At 42.3% G+C, this 19716-nt stretch overlaps 1 protein-coding gene across 1 annotated transcript in view; it reads right to left on the bottom strand.

Moving 5' to 3' along the window:
- F13A1 (coagulation factor XIII A chain) overlaps positions 1 to 19716 on the bottom strand; it is a 518463-nt gene that overhangs the window by 134155 nt on the left and 364592 nt on the right. The window contains exons 9-10 of the mRNA XM_086965028.1: positions 19004 to 19107; positions 14949 to 15037 (exon numbers count right to left, since the gene is read on the bottom strand). Of these exons, the coding sequence (XP_086821154.1) occupies positions 14949 to 15037; positions 19004 to 19107 (193 nt within the window). The remainder of the gene's footprint in view (positions 1 to 14948; positions 15038 to 19003; positions 19108 to 19716) is intronic.

Genomic DNA, 19716 nt, shown 5'->3' with positions numbered 1-19716 from the left:
ACACTCCCAGTTGCTTTTGTGTTGACACAGCTACATATAAGGGCCGCAGATAGCCTCCACGCTGACACATCATACTGTCCACCAGCAATGGCGCTGTCGTGCATTCTTTTAGGCAGATGCGCACATGTGAGCAATAGAAAATGCTGTTACTCACCTCTCAAGGAAGCCAATGGCGGAAGTGGGCGGACCCTTTCACATATGATTAGGGTTTTTGGTTTCCAGTTAAAATGTTAAATGATAAAACACTACCAAAGGGAACATTTGCTTTTTAGTACAAACCGGATACACTGACTTTGCTACATGTCTACAGCTTTTAGGTCACTTATGTCAAAGCAGTATAATTTTAGCCTCTTCCTCTAGGCGTTTTTCTAAAATGGATGCGCCCGCTGTGTCTCGCTTGGGCTTTGGCAAAGCTATTACAATGTCCTTGAGTTCATCAGCAAGGTCCGTGGAGCCCCAGGATCTACTTTCACTCTCATTTTTGGAGTAATGGCTCACGTTGTAATTCTTTATTTCACTGTTCACTTCACATTGCTGTGCAGTGGCCAACGGGTTCACAGCTGAATTCTGTGCAGTGGCCAACGGGTTCACAGCTGAATTCTGGGCAGTGGTCAACGGGTTCACAGCTGAATTCTGTGCGGTGGCCAATGGGTTCACAGCTGAATTCTGGCCAGTGGTCAACGGGTTCACAGCTGAATTCTGTGCGGTGGCCAACGGGTTCACAGCTGAATTCTGTGCGGTGGCCAACGGGTTCACAGCTGAATTCTGTGCAGTGGCCAACGGGTTCACAGCTGAATTTTGTGCAGTGGCCAAACGGGTTCACAGCTGAATTCTGGGCAGTGGCCAACGGGTTCACAGCTTAATTCTGAAGTAGGTCTTGGTCCATGGTAAGCGGCACCACCATAATATCATCCTCCTTCACTCAGATCAGGATGGTTTTACTTTCCTAGAGCTCAGGTATCAGGATTGTGGCAACAAAGATCAATGTGGATACAGATGTGTGCTGAATCAATGTCCTTCCATAAAATTCCACACCAACATTCCTGTTTTACTGTGTGACTTTCGAAAAAGCATGCCTATTAGAAGCCTTGAAACAGGGTTCAGGAAGTCCCTCTATAAGCGTTCCCAATTAACCAGGTGTGCGCATCAATTCAGTACCTGGTGGACTTCTGGAAACCTGCAGCTTATAGAAGGACTTTAAGAGCTACTGACTTACAGGGATCTTAAACTGTCCACCTTGCACTCCTTGGTGCCAATTAGGATTATCCAGGGGTGCCCATGCTACCCTTGGTCACAAAGGCAGTAACAGGAATAGAAAGTAAACAGGGTTGGAAGGGCCTTAATATTCTCGTAGGCCATAACTAGTAAATAGGAGGGTGTTAAAGGGCTACGGGCAAGACAATACATTGACGCTGTGATATCATTAATGAATGAAAGTCACATGAAGTCACTTTTACTACCCCTGGCATTTTCATAAATGTATGTACCTGCATGTCAGGAAAGCTTATTGCTGATGGGGATATTCCTCCATGTACTTGAATGTTGTTCCACAAACGCAGGTTCAACTGTGGTAAATCAGAATCCAGAACCACAGGAACGGTGCAGTCTCCTCCCAGCAGATCTCATGGAGTGTGGGCAAAATCCCAGGCTATGGCTTGATTCCGCTATCTCCTAGACTTTATGGAAACGTCTGGAACAGGGGTCTCCAACATTTTCTGTAGTTAGAGCTACTTCTATCAGTGAAAATTATTGTGAGGTACTGAAGGCTGAACCGCTTGTGCATTTTTACCAGACACCCCAACTCCCAGCTTCATTGACTTTAAGCCTAATGCCTATAGATACAGATACTATTGTTTGAACGAAATACTATGACTAAGGGTACTATGACAGGGTGAGTCAGTGAGAGCACAATCTTTGGGGATGTATCAACATGAGTGTATTTGAATTGGATATATTTGTACAGGTGACTGAGAGCCTGTGTCATATGTACTTGTTGCACAGGACCTACCTTTCACCATAAGTGACACAATTACATATATTACACAAACATACAATCTTTTTTATTAAATAGAAGTAGTTTCAATGTCTCTAAAAAGGTTCATAATGTGAAACATGTTTCTGCACTTAAAATTTTTCTCATGTAAAGAAATGGCTGTAGCCTTCCATTATACTTATAGCACAGTTTCTACTGGGAGTAAGGAGCCTGATGTTTGGAAATTAGACACTTTCAAATGGGAGAAAATGTAAGTGAAGAGTTAACTTCATCATTAAGCTAACTATCCATTTTAATTTTCTTCCATGTAAAAGCATTCTGAAACATCATTCTGTTCACAGCTCCAATATTGAGTTGATACAGACTTTTATTCAAGAGTTAAATACCTCAGTGCTTCAGTTGTTCACATGTGTGACCCAGCCCCGGCCAGGGTCAAAAATCTGACAGAGCACTGCTCATTATCAGGCCCTGCTATCTGCAGCCTGATGATAATAATGTAAAATGAACATAGCCTTTCCTTAACATTAAAAGGAAAATATGACCCTGTGCTTATTTAAATAAAAATGAACTAAAGTCTGTGAGGGCATTCTGCAGGTGTCTGGGAGCTTGGTAGCTCTTGATCCACTAGTTTGGGACACCTGTTATGGAATCTTCTGATTGGATCAGTGATGATTATCCTTGGGGCTCTGAAGAATCTGGACAAAGATGGTGCAAGTGTCTCCTGACAGGCAAGCACTAACACCTACATGGGTCTCCGATTAAAATACTAGGCAGAGTCTGTCAGCCGATAGTGCAATGAAAGGGATGTTGTACAGCTGTAGGAAACCACAACTTGGGTCCTCAGGCATCCAAAAAATGTGTGCTTTTTTGTTTTATTTAAACGGGTTAGGGAGCTCCATAGTCTTCCAGACAATGTGTGAAATAAATGATCTCCATGTTGAGGCGTTCCTTCCACACCGGGCACCTCTCCGCACGTCGCCAGTGTAACATGGTAACGCTCTGAAAGACTACGATTAAGCAGAAAATAGGTGTCTCAATTTATTAACACATCAGCCATCAGTTTTTGCAACTGTCACCTAATAACATTCTATCCCTCAACCAAAATGGAACTTTAGTGATGTAATAGGGATGACAGCAACGCACTGATGCCATATCTATATCATCAGGCATCACATAACGAGCAGAAGCATGTACAGTGAAGTTATTGCTTTTTCAAATAGGAAACTAACAAACTAGGAAGAGATCTATTTTTCTGTTAATGCTTTAATCCTGGTACCGTGCTGTGTTCATCTGTGGTATCTAGCCTGAGAGCAGTGGGAGTGGAGCCAATACTGTTAAATTAGCATTAGCGGGTAATAGGAATGAAGTGTGCAAGGCAGGTTGGACAGGTCTCTTACGGTGACCAGCCCGACATTCGCTCTTCTATCCTCTTGAACCAGGATTAAAGCAGCCCCTTTTCTCCTTGGATTGCTGGATTCACATGCGCTGACCTATCCTTGCATTGCTCTCATGCTGTTTACGACTATAAACAGCGTGAGAGCAATGCAAGGATTGGTTCTGGTCATGTTAGGTTGGCCTGCACAGGGCCTTACAGAGCGAGACCATTGACTGGGTGGCTTTATTCTGAAGCCACACAGTGGTTGGTCGTGTGTCTGTCCCTTGCAGGAGACACATTGCCCCCAGTACCACCAGTGCACGATTGCATTGTGCAGAAGGGGAGAAAAGATTGATTGATGTGGTATCTTGTTCTCCGTGTCCCGGCTTCAGAACAAGTGCATGCAAGTACTGCCTGAGAGACAGTCCAGTCTTGTCCAGAGCAGTCACAGAGATTTACTTCTGTTCCGACCTGGTGCTGATAAAAAAAATAACACTTAATTGGAATGTTTTTTTTCATTGCTTCAGAGGGCCTGACAGGGTAACGTCATACACCCCCTCACATCCTTTATGTAAGCGACGGTTGCTTTTTCTGGGTTGTACGACAGTATAACGCATGTAATTACATTGTGTTCCTTTGTTTCATGTTTTTTTGCATGCATTTTCTTACTGTGAATTTACAACGCATGCCAATACCACGCATTGTTTTTAGATTTAAAAACAATGTATTCGTGGGGGGAGACCCCCCAACTTACCTTAAATGCGTGGTATTGGCATGCATTGTAAATGCATATTTGTGGTAAAAATATGCGTGCTAAAGAATGCGTTGTAAAGGCATAACGAGGTAAAAACCTTGTTGTAAAGGATGGTTCCCCTTTTTCTAGCACCAAGTTCAACTTCACAGTAGAATATGTGTGCGTAGATTTCCAGTTGTCAAAATTGCACGTACCTCCCCATACTGACTACAACGGGCCTGAACAAACCTCTTGCGTGCAAGAATAATAAAATGCAGCAATAGAATTTATACTCCAATCTACCTGCCTGCTATTTAGAACAAGACCGATAGTGGAACCTTCATTACAAATGCACCTAACCAAAATGACCAAACAGTAATTTTCCCTTTAAATTAAGAATAGGGAATTGTGTGCACACCGATGAACACCCACCATCACAGTGCCAGTTCCATGCAGAACTCAACGTAATACCGTAGTTTGCCTCTTGCACCTGGCCAGGTGCTATTCGTACTGGAGGGAGTGGAGACGTGTGTCGAAGGAGACTGATCGGGGCCAAAAAATATTCCGCTGCGATTCGGGTATTGACAGGAGAGGGATACTTTTACACGAAGAATGCTGATATGAGCTACGACTTGTATTTTGGGACCAAGAGGCAAACTACGGATTACTACGTTTTTTGCACCATCCTAAGAAACTACAAGCAATGGGACTGACTGGGATTGCCTACACCCATTTTGGTGCCTAGTCCGTATTCCTCTCCGCATCCTGTTCAAGTGCTCAATCTTCAAAACACCCCGACAAACACACTATACTGAAGGTTTTTGCTTACATTAGCATAGACACACCTGTGACACAAGGACATCAAGGTGCATATTAGCATCCAAGACCACGTCATTCGCCCCTACACGAGCTGCTGTATCATCCAGGAAGTCATACATCACATTGCCTTGAAGAAGTCCCACCAGGGACGAAACGCGTCGGCTGTGCTTTCTTACATATTGGAACAATAAAAAAATAAAAAGACCAAAAACATTGAACGCTATTCTCTGTCATCTTTGTAATAAGTCTTCGATTCAGTTTTGGAGTCTGCTTATGTGGTGCACCTGTGCTTTTATCTTGTACTACCTGCCTGCTATGTATGAAGCTGGGGATAATGGAGTGGGGGCAAAGACACAAAGGATGAACAGGTAAATGCATGGGCTGTAACTGGTATAACTCGGGACCAACGGTGTTCGTACTAGCTAAATTTCTTACAAATGTCTGGCATACTCGCACCCGTATTCTAAAGTCGCAGTTCTCCACCTAATTTTAACACTAAGAATTTTAAATGTATGGTCTTTTATCTGTTCTCACTCTAGTAGTATTTATTTTTTAGGGTGGAATGATTTTACACTGCACAATACGTGCTGCTGCTTATTTTCGATGGTTTTACATTGTTTTATATGTGTTTGTTGCATATCTTTGATGGTCAAATCGGCCGAAATAAAGATTGAATAAATAAAGTAACTGGTATAGACAGAAGTGCTGGTGAGTGTGATTAGGAGAAAAAGGCAGTTATCGGTTGCCATGCTAGCAGTGGGCAGAGCCAGTGGTAATGGGTAATTAACAGTGGATCCTAGAACTTAATTTATTTAGGAAGGAGCAGAAAAGATGAGCTAGGGAGGGAGGAGTGCAGTATGAAATGAGAAGAAATTAAGAGAAGCCAGGCAACAATATGGGTAGAGAAGGAGGAAAACGCAGTAAGACTGAGGGGGTGGGGAAGGTAGGAACAATATAAAGGAGTGATAAGGAAGAAATTGGTCTCCATCACCAAGTGTAGCACAGATCTGGCTGAACGGTGAGCTCAAGAATAGTTCGTTTCACTTCTTGTGCTGTGGATTAAATATGTGCATCAGGAGGAGAGAAACAATCCTGCTTCACATCATGGGAGTTTGTGTAATGTACTGTCTGGGACTGCTTGTGGTCCACATGTTGTTCCAAAGAATGCTGGCGTGCAGCCATTTCTCAAGGAGGCTGTGAATGGCACTGAGATTTAAAAACTAAGCTTGTTCTTCTAAATAAATAACATTCATGGTGCTTGGAGAGTTCTGTTTTCTAATGCCTCTAATCCAAACCTGCACTGCACATCTTGAAAGCACTGTTACTTTCATTGATCTGTACAGATAATCAAGATTTACAATAAACATGTACATGCAGGATGTTTAATTATATGTATTGGTTGCATATGTCAAAGCTTGCTTGAATACACCTTTGCCCATTGTATTGCCCCGTGGAGAGTATGAAGAATGCTGTGCTGTTGTTCTCTAAGTTTTCTCTGAGAGAAAACCCCTCCCAATCATCTCCTTATATTAGTTCAGCTCGCTCGCTTTGCTCACCTACTAAGTCCAACTCATATCCAACTTCTACGCCCCACCACTTTGAAAAGGCAGCAGCCACCACTGGTATTATCATCCTTGGCAAGAGCCCTCATTTGCTTGCTAACATCTTTTGTTACTGGGGACCAATATAGCAGCACTGCTGTAAAACTGGCCCCCACCACTACAAAACCGGCCCCACCCACCTTTCCAGCCTCTCAGTGAAACGCCCGATGCTCGCTACGGCCAGTCCGCCCTGCCTAGTTTTCAGCGCGGCGCAAATTCCTGCACTGTGCTGAACGTTCCATTGGGGCTATGGAACCATGACGGAACGGTTCCGTCATGAGCACAGGCCAACCGACGCTCATGTCGGAACCGTTCCGTCATGAGCATGGAAGGGGAGTCACAAGTAAGGGATTCTCGAAGTGCAGACTCGAGCTCTAAATCATAAGGGAGATGGCTCCATCGAGGGCAAAGATTTAGCATCCCAAGAAAACACAAGCATTGGAAATGCAATAGGTCTCGCATTAGAAAAGTTGGAGCTATTGGTCTTGTAAATGACAATATCTTTTATTTATGTGTTAGTTTTTAAAATAGCTAAATTGATAGCTTTGTCATTTACAATGCCAATAGTTATAACTTTGGCGAATGTGACACCTATAGCATTTTTTATGCAACATGTATTGTATTTACGTGACTTAGATGGCAGCTCTGGTTGTTATGCCACATATGCTAAATTAAACTGGGAGTAATAGAAAGACAAACACTGGGATGTTGGAGCTGAAGGTTTATACCAGCCATTCATTATAAGCCCTGAGCTATTAGTAAGACTATCTTATTTATGTTATCCACCAACATGTTTTGAGCTGTCCACTGAAAACATGTTCATTTGTACGGCGTTTTTATCACCATTCTATAAGGAATGAGATTAAAAATACACTCCACTTTCAGAGCGTGCCACAGAACAGATCAGGAAACAGCCAAAGATGTAGCCAAAAAAGCGTTGCCAGAAGTAGGTTGCTGATGATCCAGGCCTTGGTTAATGGGTTTGCTAGATGCAGAGTCACTCCTGACTAACCTCTGCCGTGCTGCGTGAACGAGGCAAGTTAGAACAACATGCGACTCAAGACCTGGGAGTTTATGACGGTGGTTTGACAAGAGGGCCAATGTGATCGTGAGACTGAACCAAGAATGTGCTTGTTCACCCGACTCGCTCAAACACTGGGACATATATTTATGAGAACAAAACTTTGAGACGTCAGGAAAATCCTTTAAAAACCAGGACTGTCCAGGCGAATTCGGGAATTCTGTTCACTCATGGTTTATGCCATGCAGTTCATTCATGTGTATTTGTTATACACATAGGTATTTATTCAGAAACAGAGCATAAGCTCATTGTTTTGGCCCACAATGTGAGCATTGAAGCTCAATGCCATGATGGTTAAAGGGTGGCATTTTTACAGCACTTAAGTACACGAAACGTCACCATTTCACTTTCATAATGTTTGGCTGAATCTGTGATCGTTACTTGGAGGGCAGTGGTGTGGGTTAATACATCAGGAATCTTTCAAGCCAGGAAAAAGAGGCCGCAAATACTGTGCGCTTTCAAGTTTACACGGTGTTTTTAATTTGGGAAGCTCCCCGAATACTCAATTGCAGTAGCCTATACATGTGATGGACAAAGCAATTAAACGGAAACGCTGTGTTCTCGAGTTTTAGAGGGGCTATTCCACGAAGGTAAAGTAGGTGGAAACCCAGTGTCGAGGGGACTGACAATTCTGGTGTGCTCTGAAGGGGTGGGAGGAGAACACTGGGAGAAGCTATCTCATGGTGAAAGAAGTCTCCGGTGTCTAAAACCAGACCCTGGTTCCCTTTCCTGGGAACAAATCTATTTTCCAGCAGCTTTCATTTACTAAAACAACAATTAAATCTGTATTACTTGAAGAGTATTATGTCTGCAGTCTACTTACAATGTGTACTTCAACATACATGAAGAACACACTAGCTGTGCTTTTTCGCTTCAAACGTTTTTAACGTGTTTATTTACAACTGGAAACTCCAGTAAAACGTAGTAAAAGCACATGAAAATAGTTTATGCGCAGTCACGCTCACAGTAGAGAAGCCGTCATTTAATAATTCCACTGGCAGTTTTCGGCCTCCTTCACCTACTTGTTTATCAGAAGAATGTGCGAATGCTTGATAATGGGGCTGTCACGGTCGCCTGCATCTCGAGACAACACCACCCATAATTTGCTGAGAGAAAAGCCTGAGCTAAATTTAAACCCTTCTTGCGTGTGCCACTGTGATGGCTGGCAGCACAAAGCGGGCACTTCCTGTCTCGGATCCGACAGGAGCTGCTGTCTGCGTGATTACAGCCTGGAATGTGGCCGTTTACAAATCCTGGAGCCAGGCTGGGCCTGCCCGGAGGCGCGCTGTCTGCTCGAAGCCGCACTCCGGCTTTGTCTGGGGCAGTCTGTCAGGGAGCGAGCAGTCTCTCGCGCAGCATAGCGATTACCGGCACGAGCACAATGCAGGTCATAAACACGCATCCGGGATTAATGGACTTTTAACGAAAATATAGGCTCTCCTCGAAGGGAAGGGCGGGAGATAAAGGCAACGGCACCAGTTTCTTTCTCGTCAAGTAACGCGGTGGACCGTGATTCGATATGGCTGGGGAGAGCAGGGGAGGGGGCGGAGAGGGGAGAGGTGCGACACGGCAGGCAGGCAGGGGAGGAGAGTAGGAGGAGGAGGGGGGAGGAGAGTAGGGGAGGCACGGCCTAGCGGCCGTGCAATCAAGAAGTGAGGGGGCGGAGCTGGGGGAGGCTGTGAGAGAGAGTAGGCAAGGCAGGCGGCTGGGGGCATGTGCACGTGCATTTAAGCTCAATGCGCATGCGCATTGAGCTTAAATTTCTCGTGCACTGCAAGGAATCGCCACGATTCCTTGCAGTGTGGATAAAGAGTGGATAAGTCCCAATACTCTCGCTTGCTCGATGCGCATGCGCATCGACAGGCGAGACCTAATAAAAGGGTTTCCTTTACCTTTTCCTGCAGCGTATATTATTACCAGCCTATAGTCAGTCTTTAGTAGACTCTGATTAGGGACGAGGGTTTGCGAAGTAAGGCTGTCAGTGGAAATGATAGGAAAATATATATTGCCCAAAATTTACAGATTTATTTTCTAATCCTAAAACGTTACAGCCTTTAGTTTGTACCGTGGAAAATTCCATAATTTTGTTAAACCGGTTTAATGTGGTTTTCCTTAATATAATTGTGCTTGCTTTTTTTATTAATTAAAAAAAATGAGACATTTGTTAAATATAACATGGTTTACTGTTGGATTAAAGTTAAATATATCATCCCAATTATTTCTCAGTTTTGGGCACCACTTTTTGCAGTCATTACATTCCAACAGAGTCGCATCATTTTCATTTTCAAAGATTGCAGGAAACAGACTTCAGCCAAATGATTCCTTTATCCCATTTACAGCGCTTTGTGGCTGTAGGGCAGACTTTAGAAGCTCTCAAGCCCTGACAGATAATCATGCCCGCGTGCCATTTTTCCGAAATGGAATTATCCATTGAGTTAACGCCAGTCATTAAAACCACTTTCCACGAATGCCTGCCATGTTCCATGAAATCACTATGCAAGTTAGAGCTGATGCCTGACGTGCATTACTGTGTGATCACTTAGCTTCGTGTTATTGATTTGTGTCTCCTGTGGTGAAATTCGACACATCCTTCCTTTTTCTATCAGAGGAAACTTAGCATGCAATATTGCGGTAAACTGTTGGGGAAGTGGAAAAAAACATGTCTGGTGAGTTTGCAACCAGCCATTAAGTGCAAGAGGGGTATGTACATCTATCAATAGTGCAGTAGGTGCAGTGGCACCTGGGAACCACTCAGGGGCGGCTCCTCCCTTAGGGCGGAGGAGCGTTGCCCCACTGCTTTCTCACAGTAGGAGAAGCAGAAACATAAAATGGTAAAACCATTTTATGTTTCTGCATCTCACACTGCGGGAAAGCAAAAGGGTTTGGTTGGGGGCGGGTGAGTCCGGTCTGCTCGAGGGCAGGAGAGGAGTGGCTTGCCCAATGCTGCAGACCCTGACTGTTTGGTCGGCCCTATAGGGCCGACCAAACCAGTCATGCGCACTCTCCCTTTTCTCCATGTAGGCTGCATGCAGCCTACATGAAGAAATGGCCTCCCCATAGACGCCTGGCTGGTCGGCGTCCCCACCAATCACAACGCTGTCATTGCAGCGTTGTGATTGGCATAGGGGAGGTGAGGGAGGCTGTCTGCTTCTCTGTTCGCGGGACACGGCCAGGAGCTGAGGCGGCGCGGGACCCGGAAAGGTGCTTATTTTTTTTCATTACCCTCCGCGCGAACCCCCGTGCTACCCCCCTACCCGCCCCCCCACCCACGAGTCATGCCAGCCACCACTGGAACCACTTCAGTCCAATTAATACCTGTTTTTGTAACTAACACACCAATGTGAGGCATCCAATTTCCTTGCTCCCCTTGGAACCCCTGCAACCCACTGAAGTGCACTCACTCAGTTCATAGTACAAACAACAATATAATAGCAGAAGAATCTGACCTGAATATTTCTGCTCTCTTGGTAAGAAAGACAAACCCTGTAGTATGCATTTTCGAACACTTGATCCTGCTAATAGCTCAGCTCTTGTGCACTCTGATGCCCACATACAGAAATTCTGGCCCAGTACTTTGCCTGTGTAGGTTTTGTTTCATAGCTCGCTCCCAAGCCCTTTTAGGTCTCGACTACAGACAGCTGTAGGTTCCTCTTGTAGACCTCATATTACCAGTACACATACTTATACATACATACAGTACAGAAGATGAGACATTGACTTGGTGGGCCATCCTTAAAGCCATGGCATTTTGTGTAAGGTTACATGGGACTTGGAGTAATCCTCTGTTTTGACCTCTCCACTCTTCCGCTTTCCCCTCACTGTCTCTTTGCTGCATCACCCTCTAACTACCTCTCCTCCAGTGCAGGATGTAGTTTTGACACTATCCTCGGATCACCCGGGCCTGATATCTGGCGTGTGCACACTCATACGTTAGGTTTTGCTATTGCTTGTTGAATTGCTTTGTAAGGATTGACAAAGCCAAATATTCCTAAATAACCACCATGCATGCATGCACATACGTGATGGCCTTCTTACAATTGAGTTTCTTATGTTTTTCGTAAATCCATTACAAGATGGACATCATACTAGAGTTTGTTGCCTGCAGATGCATCCCGAGGAAAGCAGAGTTTTGTGGGCACCTAGAAGGGCATTTTTTCTATTCTAATTCCAGCACTAAAATGTTCAGAGAAAGCCCAAGTTCCCCAAAATACTCAAAGAGGTTTATTTGCTATTCTAACTCCAGTCCTGGAATATTTTGAAGAAAGTTAAACATTTCCAAAATATTACGAAATAGGTTAAATGTTATTATTTAGTATTCCAGCCAAGAGATGAATAGTGACCATCTTGTAGTGGATTTTCAAATAATCATAAACAACTTCTGCTACAAGAGGAACACCATGGATGCACACATGCACACAACCATCTGGTAATGTAATCACCCTGCTTGACCCACTGTTGGACCCGGCCCTTTTTGCAGGGTTATTCCCAACATTTTTTGCTTCTTCCTCCTACTTTTCTTTACCTGTTTTTTTGCTGCCTGTAAGACTCTGTACACTTTACCACTGCTGATCAGTGACAAAGTGGATATGCTCTCTGTGTAAATTGTGATTTTGATTGATTATCCGCGATTGACATATTTGATTTACTGGTAACTCCCTAGTAAAGAGCACAGAATGTGCAAGGGCCAGTAAATCCAATGCTACTAGTGGACCTGCTATTGTCAAAAAAGGAGGGGTTTGGCCCAAAGGATTAGAGGGTAGGTAGGGCCAGTTATACTACATAAGAAAAAAATTACCTAAGCCTCTAGTGACTTCACAACACTTATTCATATGAAGTAAGATGAACGAAAACTAATATGTTTACCTTAGCAGTAATTTCTGCCTTTTATTTCATTATTTTTTTAATTAATATCTTTGATCACAAAAAGAACACATAGTCAACTAAACGAAATACCACATTAGTACTTACACAGTGAAAATGAACAACGTGAAAATGTGTTTTGACATACAATTACAAATAAACTCATAATAATCAAATATCAATACAAACGAATGAAATGTCACAAAGAACAATCAATATAGACACAATACGAAATACAAAGTTGTCATCCACAATCTGGCAGACAAAGGAACTCAACTCCTTGGTTAAATATTGCAAATACACCCCCTTGTGTCCCTGATATTTCAGAGGCCTTGATTTATCCCAAATATAAGGGTGCTAGCTGTCTAATTTATCATTGTGGATGACAACTTTGTATTTCGTATTGTGTATATATTGGTGCTAACCAAACTACTGCATTTCATGACCTGATGTCAGGATATATGTCGTTTTTGCCCTGCACTGACAGGATAACATTTATGATATCAGAAAGTTGCATTGATGTGTGCAGTGATGATGTTTTTATGACGGTTGCAATCTATAAGTCGTGATCATATTGCCCTAACTGTGATGTTTTGACCATTGCCTAGTTGGCAAAGTGCTATTGTGATATATGTATGTTAGATTTTTGTTGTTTTGGTCTTATTTGGTTTAGATAAAGACACTTTATTTTTCTAAACTGGTGTGATGTCCTTTTGTAGTTTTTTGTCTCTGTCACTGTGTGTTTGTGTACAAATGCTTTACACATTGCCTCTGAGATAAGCCTGTCTGCTTGTACCAAGCTACCAAAGGGTTGTGCAGGGGTTATCTCGGTGTGTAGCTCCCTTATACTGAATAGAAGTGAGGGTCCCTACTTGGACAGGGTGCATACCACTGCCAACTAGAGACCCCCATTTCTAACACCCACTCTAAAGAGATTATATGCGTGGATCTGAGGAGAGAAGAATTCTCCCTCTTTGCCATACTGAGGTATTTCTGCCTGCCAGAGGTCATTGGAGAGAGGTGTTGTCTGCACCATTAGATGTGCTTCCAGCAGTTTTCATTAAATGTTACTAAACAGTTGGAAATTGACGTTTCATGTCGATCTGACAACAGCTGAAGCACAGGCTCCTAGAATCTGATGGCGTGTCTTCAATGTGTTACTGCTACCAGTACTTTTGGAACATCTTTAAATTTTGTTAAAAAAAGGGGAAAAAACTTTACGAGGAGCAAAGGTGTAGTCCTTGCTTTTGATGTCACATATACAAAACTCAACCACACTCCATATTTCATATGGAAGGTGTTTGTGAATGGTGGCCTGCAGTAAAGTCAAATCAACAGCCCATCTCTGTGTCATGGTGAAGGATACAACATGCTTACACTCTTTTTAAGCTACCTGGGACTCCATAATCTGGGTAATTACAGCAATGGAGACACCTGGGAAGACCTTCGAATCCATCAGCAGATATCTACTACTACATGTGTGGGTGATATTTTGGTGACTCTGACAGGTGAGAACAACAATCACTGCACCAAATGTTCTTATTTACATCCAGTTTGTTGATCCCTTTATGACATGCAGCAGGTGGTGATCCAGTACTTGGGAGGCTAGCCAGAAAGCCTGATAGAGAAAGATTTATTGTTCATTTGTGAACGCCACATTCTCCTTGGCTGATGCTCCTGAGTAAATCATAACACCCCCAAATCTGACGTTTGTCCACCAGGCCTTCACATTCAGAGACAACCCTTTCATCGAAGGTACAATCAACACTATAGTTGCCGTTATATTTTGCTCTACTTCAGGTTGTTTTAGATGTCCCAGAAGCTTTACCATTGCAAACCTTAATTAATTGAAAACCCCCCCTTTTGGCAGGAAGATGACAATTATTAATTTTAGCCTCATTAACCGTTTAAAGCTTCATGAGCATTGACTCCTTTCCAACTTTGTGTGTCCATATCTATATTGCATTGGTGGTACCCCATGGCAATATCATTCTCATTGTGAGATTTTCATTCATTGAAACATAAGAAAAGTTAAACCACTGCTCATGAAAGTTTATTGCAATTGCAACAACTGATTATTAGGTGGTCCTAAGAATTCCCTGGGCCAAAAGGGGGAATAATAATACTCACATTAAGAGCACTCAAACGGAAAAGTCTTCCAATTTTTTTTAAATTAATCGATTTTCAGCAAAGCAGTTAACATAAATTCCAAGTTGATTTTCTCGATTTCATTCAAAACAATCATGTAATAATACAATTGATATCCTCATACCACATATTTCAGGTAATCAATAAAGTCCATTCCACCCTTCTTGCACCAATAGATCAGCAGCTAATATTATTTGCGCAGCAGAACAGTTTCCCCAATGTAGTCATTTTTTAAACGGATGCATAAAGCATTGATATTGGTTCCTTCTGCTGTGTTCTTATTAGCAAAAATTAAACGTCCTGATGGAGAGGAGCAAACAGTAATTCCCATCGCTTACCTCTGAGTACACAAAAGGCACATCGTACTGGAAACAGGCGTGACCATGCTTTATAGCTTGAACCGAGGCAGGCCCGCATCTAAACATACCTACAAAAACACAAACAGAAATCAAACATAAATACCCTTACTGACCTTCCCTGGGGAACCCTGATTTGGGTGCAAACGTTTGTGCCTAAGTCAAAATTCAAAATTTCACAGATATTGCTGCATCGGCTTATTTCCTTCATAAATTTCAGCAGGGAAAAACTAGCAACATTTAAGAGATGGGTGGTGCTGCAGTTTCAAAATTTTGCACCACACAACAAAAGAAAACACGCAATATTGCAAAATGATTAACCATTCCGAGGTATGCTGCTCAGAATGGTGCAGTAATACCACACCCACTAAATACAACTTCCAGAGGTATCGGTACTAACCAGCTGCCACATGCATCAACAGAAGGAATTGCGATTCCTAAATAGCAATTTTTAAGGAATCGCTATTTAGGAATCGCAAAAGCCTATGCATGTAGGAATCGCTATAAAAATAGCAATTCCTACACATTCCTTAATTGCTACTCGCAAATTGCTAGTCGCAATTAAGGAATGCTGTCTCATTCATTCCTATGGGCCTCCAGGCCCGTAGGAATGAATTGGAGATTGCATGAGCAATTTGCGAGTACCAGTAGGTACTCGCAAATTGCTCATGCAATTTCAAGGGTACAAGGGTGTCAAAATGACACCGTGTTGCACCCCTGAAATTGATCTGTGCACATATGTTGCAAACACACATGCCCTAAGGGCATGTGTGTGTGCAACATGAAACTTTGAAAAATGCACAAAAGTGCATTTTTCAAAGTTTTTGCAAATTACCATGAAGTTCAACTTCATGGTAATTTGCTTCTCCTATTAGCGAAATCGCACATTTTTAAACTTTCATGCATTGCATTTAAGGAATCTCAATTTGGGATTCCGTAAATGCAATCGCAATTTAAGGAATCGCAATTTAGAGATTCCTTAAATTGCGATTTTTGCATTTGGGATGATGCATCCCAAATGAAAAATACCGGTCGCAAAGGGGCAGATTCTGAGAATCTGCCCCTTTGCGACCGGTTTTTCCTTTGATGCATGTGCCTGCAGATGAATTATTAGCACCTCGAATACAGCTGAAATTGTGGCCCCCGATTCAATGGTTTCTCACTCTTCTAAGCAAGAAATTAATCGGGCTAACAAATTATGCAGAGGGAAATGTGCACCCTTGATGTTTCAAGCTTGTGAGAGAAGAGGAGATTTCACATGGAAAACAAACATTAAAAGAAATGTGCAACTTTCTAAATCATACGCAGATTTTCTGCAGTGCAAGAGTGTTTGCACACTTTGGCCCACATGCATCAATCTCGGCTTTTGCAATTTCTAAATTGCGATAAATAGGGATTCGCAATTTAGAAATCGCAAAAGCCTATGCATGATTATTTTTTCCATTTTTATGCAATTCGGTAGAAATCGCTATTTTTACCGAATCGCATAAAAAATGCAATTTTCAAATTGCGAGTTCGCAATTCCCATTCATTCCTATGGGCCAAAAGGCCCATAGGAATGAATGGGAATTGCGAATTCGTAATTTGAAAATCGCAATTCCTCAATCCATTTCAAGGGTGGAGAGGGGGGTCTAAATGACCCCCCCATGCACCCCTGAAATGTATTTTTCGCATCATGTTGCACACACACATGCATTTTCTGCATTATTTACAGTTTTTGCAAATTTACCGAGTAGTTCAACTACTCAGTAAATTTGTCCCTCTAATTGCGAATGCACATTTTAAAAGGTATTCATGCATTGCTTTTAGGAAATCGCAAATTTGCGATCTCTTAAAAGCAATCGCATTTTTAGAAATCGCAAAAATGTTAAGATTTCTAAAAATGCTTGATGCATTCCAAAATGCATTTTTGGAATCGCAAACGGCCGATTTTAAGGAATCGCACCGTTTGCGACTCCAAAAATGCTTGATGCATGTGGGCCTTAGGGCCTGAGAATTGGCCACAATTCTATGCAGAACTCAGCAATGAAAACCTGTGTTTTTCTCTTTATTTAATATCCGTCACTGTGCTTCCCCCTTGGTCAATTTAACCCTAACAATATCGTGCTCTGCCCTGTGAGGAACTCTCAACCCAAACACTAGCACATTCTATGTTCTTCTGTACATTTATGAGGCACTGAGGACATCCTTATTATTGCTTGTACTCAAAAACATTGGCTTCTGTCAGTATAGACTAGCTTCATATTTCCTACGGATGCTCCTGAATCCCTATGTGACCCATTTGATGGGCACATTGCTGAAACATGCACCTTATTGGCACAATTATATTGCCTTTTAGGCTGTTCAGACCGTTTTAAAAAACATTTTAATGCACTATTATGTATTTCTATTCACCATTTTTACTGTGTCTGTGTAAATTAATTTTTTGTGTTTTTAGTTAAATTTAATGATGAATGTAACCTGGTGTTTTAAAATATGAAGCACTTTTATGATTATATTGCATAATCCGAATAAAGTATTATTGATTGTTTGACTTGAGTTAAAGAAACGGTAGGTTTTCTAAAGAAGGGAAAATAGCTGCAAATGTATTGCGGTTTAGGCTCATCTACAATGCTAATATTGTCAGATTAGTATATTGCATTATATGGAGGGAAAACCTGTTAGCGTTCAAGCGAGTGTAATTTTATTGGTTAAATAAATATGGAATTATACTAATGGTAGCACAATTTTTGCACTAAACACTAAAAGAATATGAATAAATATGGATAAAATAAGCAAAAAATAAATATGCATAAATACAGATGAAAATGTTAAAACAATACCATAATGTCAGGGTTGTTAATTAAAAACTATGGGCCTGATTCGCATAGATAAAGTTTACTATGGCTTGTTATTCACAAAGAAATGTTATTAGTAGTATCTTTACGCGAGGTCTCCACAAAAAAAAGGTTAGGATAGTTCTATATTTTTCTGATTGGAGGCTCCGCAGTCATAAAGAAAACTACATGTAGAATACCTATGAATAACAGACAATCATAAACTTACAGAAAAGAGTAAGTTTACCTTTCTAAATCAGGCCCAGAGTTTGAGAAAAGGAGTCAATACCGCGTCTGTACAAAGCAGTGAATGTATGAAGAAAAGAAAAAGAACCCCTAAAATTCGACTCATGTGCTGAGTATCCATGACAAAATACCATAACTACTTCTTTAGTGAGATGATAGGATGAGATGCAGGTGACTTCACACTAGGGGCCAGATGTACGACCATTGCATTTCGCGACTGGCAAATTGCGAATCGATTCAATGTACAACAGTGTCTCAGACACTGTTTGCAATACCCAATGGGGTTGCAAGTGCATGCCTCTTCAATATTCATGAGGCAAGCACAATTTGCGAACCCATTGGGAATGGCTAGCACTCCCAGGGATGGTGGCCTGCTGGGGTTGGCAGAGCACCATGTCTGGGACTGCTTTTTAAATAAAGCAGGTCTTTTTTTTAAATGCATCCCGATGCATTTAAAAAACAAAAATGAAACTTTTCAGTTTCATGTTTTAAGGGCAGGCAGTGGTCGCTCTTAAAAAATATTTACGCACACACTCACAAAGGAAAGGCGTCCCCTGGGGACCCCTTCCTTTTTGCGAGTGGTTTACCACCTACTCAAAGTAGGTGGTAAACTGCGAGTGTTTTGCGACACATTCTGCATGGATTGCCAAGAGTAAAATGCTCTTGCTGTTTCCACTCCATGCAATATTTTAGTCCTGATACCCCATGCCATCAAAGTTCCCATATGTTACTCATTTTCTGTGCTCAATCTGCTGCCTTGCTTGCATTTGTCTTCTAAACAGAGAACAGGATGTGTTCTTGACTCAGTTTAATGTGTCTTAATAAACTATTAATCTCCCTCTTGTAGGATGCTTTGTGACCTAACTCTAAAGATGCTGGATCTGTTGCATATATATCATAGTTAGAGTAAATCGATAATGAAAATTGAAGGTGCCTTATAAGCAAACAGTAAAGGGTAACATACTGCAGTGTTACCTTCGCTTGTTTCTTGAGGTGTGGCGTCTACAGCCTGCCATCCTCCAAATCCCACTGGAAGATCACCACGAGACATCCAAGCTTCATTCCAACAATGATAGTTCCTGTGAGAAAGAAATCCATTACAACAATGACTCTCTCATAAGAAATATTTGCAAATACAATTAGAACTTTCCAAATAGCTGTTTATCAGCCGGTATGCCCAAGAAATGGAGCAACTTATAAAAGAAAGAGAGGATGATGAGCAGGAAGGGAGGCAATGGCGTAGCTAGGGGGAGTTGTCCGCGGCACTGTTTTTCAGGGTGGCGGAGGTGAGCACGTCATGTCTGTCAACTACCACCATCCCCCGCCCCCGAGAACAAGTCGTCCGTCGGCCGCCATCCCACCACCTCCCCAAAGAATTCATCTGTCGGCTGCCAAGTCCCCCCCCACCCCCCAGTGCTCTTACCTGCACTGGGTGGCAAACTGAGGGGGCGCCCCAGGTGGCAGTAGGTCTAGCTGTGCCACTGAGGGGAGGGAAAGTAATGGTGGCAAAGGGATGATGGTAGAGCAAAATGAATGAAATGAGAGAGAGCAAGGTGTAAATTCCAACTAATTCCAGATGCTTTTTGGAACTGAGATCTAACGTCATTGTTACTATTTATTATTGGAAGCTACCTGTGTCCATTGATTTCAATCAACCCTTGTCCATATCCCTGATTTGTTTCTGTGGT

The sequence above is a fragment of the Lissotriton vulgaris genome, chromosome 4_1, assembly GCF_964263255.1.
Source record: "Lissotriton vulgaris chromosome 4_1, aLisVul1.2, whole genome shotgun sequence".
NCBI lineage: Eukaryota > Metazoa > Chordata > Amphibia > Caudata > Salamandridae > Lissotriton > Lissotriton vulgaris.
This window is presented reverse-complemented; position numbering and strand designations above follow the sequence as displayed.